The sequence below is a fragment of the Eufriesea mexicana genome, unplaced genomic scaffold (assembly GCF_001483705.2).
Source record: "Eufriesea mexicana isolate 0111107269 unplaced genomic scaffold, ASM148370v2 scaffold265, whole genome shotgun sequence".
Taxonomy (NCBI): domain Eukaryota; kingdom Metazoa; phylum Arthropoda; class Insecta; order Hymenoptera; family Apidae; genus Eufriesea; species Eufriesea mexicana.
The window spans coordinates 1,256,933-1,258,605 of record NW_016908444.1 but is presented as its reverse complement, the minus strand read 5'-3'; the positions used below and the strand labels follow the sequence as shown (position 1 = coordinate 1,258,605).

General features: G+C 55.2%; 1 protein-coding gene across 1 annotated transcript in view; it reads left to right on the top strand.

The window, feature by feature from the left end:
* Positions 1 to 655: 655 nt before the first annotated feature.
* The window catches only part of mthl1 (adhesion G-protein coupled receptor methuselah-like 1), a 146,409-nt gene continuing 145,391 nt past the window's right edge, over positions 656 to 1,673 (top strand). Inside the window, exons 1-2 of the mRNA XM_017911509.1 lie at positions 656 to 732; positions 1,382 to 1,670. Coding sequence (XP_017766998.1) covers positions 656 to 732; positions 1,382 to 1,670 — 366 coding nt within the window. The remainder of the gene's footprint in view (positions 733 to 1,381; positions 1,671 to 1,673) is intronic.

Genomic DNA, 1,673 nt, shown 5'->3' with positions numbered 1-1,673 from the left:
GTACACTGTTAATCTCGCGCGAACATAACGCGACTATAAATTATCCGAACGAGCAGGCGAGCACTACGTGGAAAGTGTGCTCCCAGGCAGCAGGTCTTCGTAGGCAGCCTCGGAGGATGGTTTATGGACTTGATCTTGCGTACTGTTACCTTGATTCTCGGTCATTATCATCGTCGACCTGCACGCGATCAGGAGTTACCGGCGATGCATCGCCGTGGCCAGGAAGTTTGCGCTCTGAAAACACATAGGCGGAGATGGTAATTTCGCCTTCGTCCGGCACGCTTCTGCTGTATTTATTTTGTCAATAATAACGAACGCAAGGGCGGAGCTGTATATTTTCTCACAGATTCCAGCTCGGCCATTGTATCTTCCCGGAAGCGAAGCGCAGCCGCTTGCAGCTCTGGACGAGCGATTTTCTCTGGATCCTCGGATCGTTTAACATGCCTATCGTCGTGCGAAATTTCAACCTCCTCTTCGCTATACTCCGCCGTTTTGAACGGAAATTTCAAACGCCTTTCCGGTGGCGCATGATTTCGACCCAAGACGCGTTCCGTCGTAAAACAACGCCAGTCGACGCGACGTCTCGAATTCGCCAGAAGCGTAACGCGGTTTTCCCACGATCCTTATCTATCCGGTGACAAACGAAAACGCGAAAATGGCTAAAAGAATGGAGGAAATCGGTTCCCGAGGATCAACGGAGAGACGTTCACGCAAGGTACCGTTGCACTTCCGGTAAGGAAGACACGGCAGTGGTGGGAGGAAACACGTGGTCGCGCGAACTCACCCCACGAGGGACGAGCGGCGTGGCCAGAAGGTGCGTCGCGAAGAAAGAAGAAGGTTAGGTGGTTGAATAAGGGCGGGAGCGGCGAAAGGCTGCGCGCGCAACCGCGAGCCACGCTGCCGCCGGTGGCTCGAGAGACGGCCGCGTGGTCGGCCCGCTTCAGTAACTCCGATACCTCCGAGCGAGCGAGTCACGTCCGATTTCGGAGCCGACCGACCGCCGAGACGCGCCAAAATTTATCTTTCCGCCAACACTGCGAACTCTGCTCGACGCTACCGAGGTACGAGCAGCGTCGCGATTCCAACGATGCGAGGACACGTTTGCTCCTTCCGTTTCTCTCCACGGTGAACGTTCGTCGCCGTTGTTTATAAACACGATAGACGAGTGACCCGACAGGCTTCGTAGTCCTCGTGTATTCCTCGCGACGTAGAGCGAGCGAACGACAGTTTGTATTCTCGGAATTTCGGGGACTAGTCGCGCGAATTTCGAGCAACTCCCTCTTGGAACGTTCCAACGCTCGAACGCATCGAATATCCGTCGTCCGAGTGATCCAGTGCTCCGTGTGATGTACGTCTGACACTATCCAACGATTTCGTTCAGTTGCGAAGTTCACCGCGAAGCGTTCGCTATGAAGGCGGCTTACCTCGTCGCGATTCTCTGGACGCTGGCGATTCCGACGTTCGGCGAGCCCGCGAACGAGCCCTCGAAAGTCAGAGTGACAGTCCTGAAATGCTGTCAACGCCAGGAGGTGCTGGTGAAAGAATCTGACAGCGAAGCAGACGCGAGGACTCGTTGCAATGGGACGAAGAACAATTGGAAACCCGTCATCTACTCGCCGTCGAAGCGTGGGATGTTGGATCATCCGCCATCGGAATGGGACATCGTGGAGGGA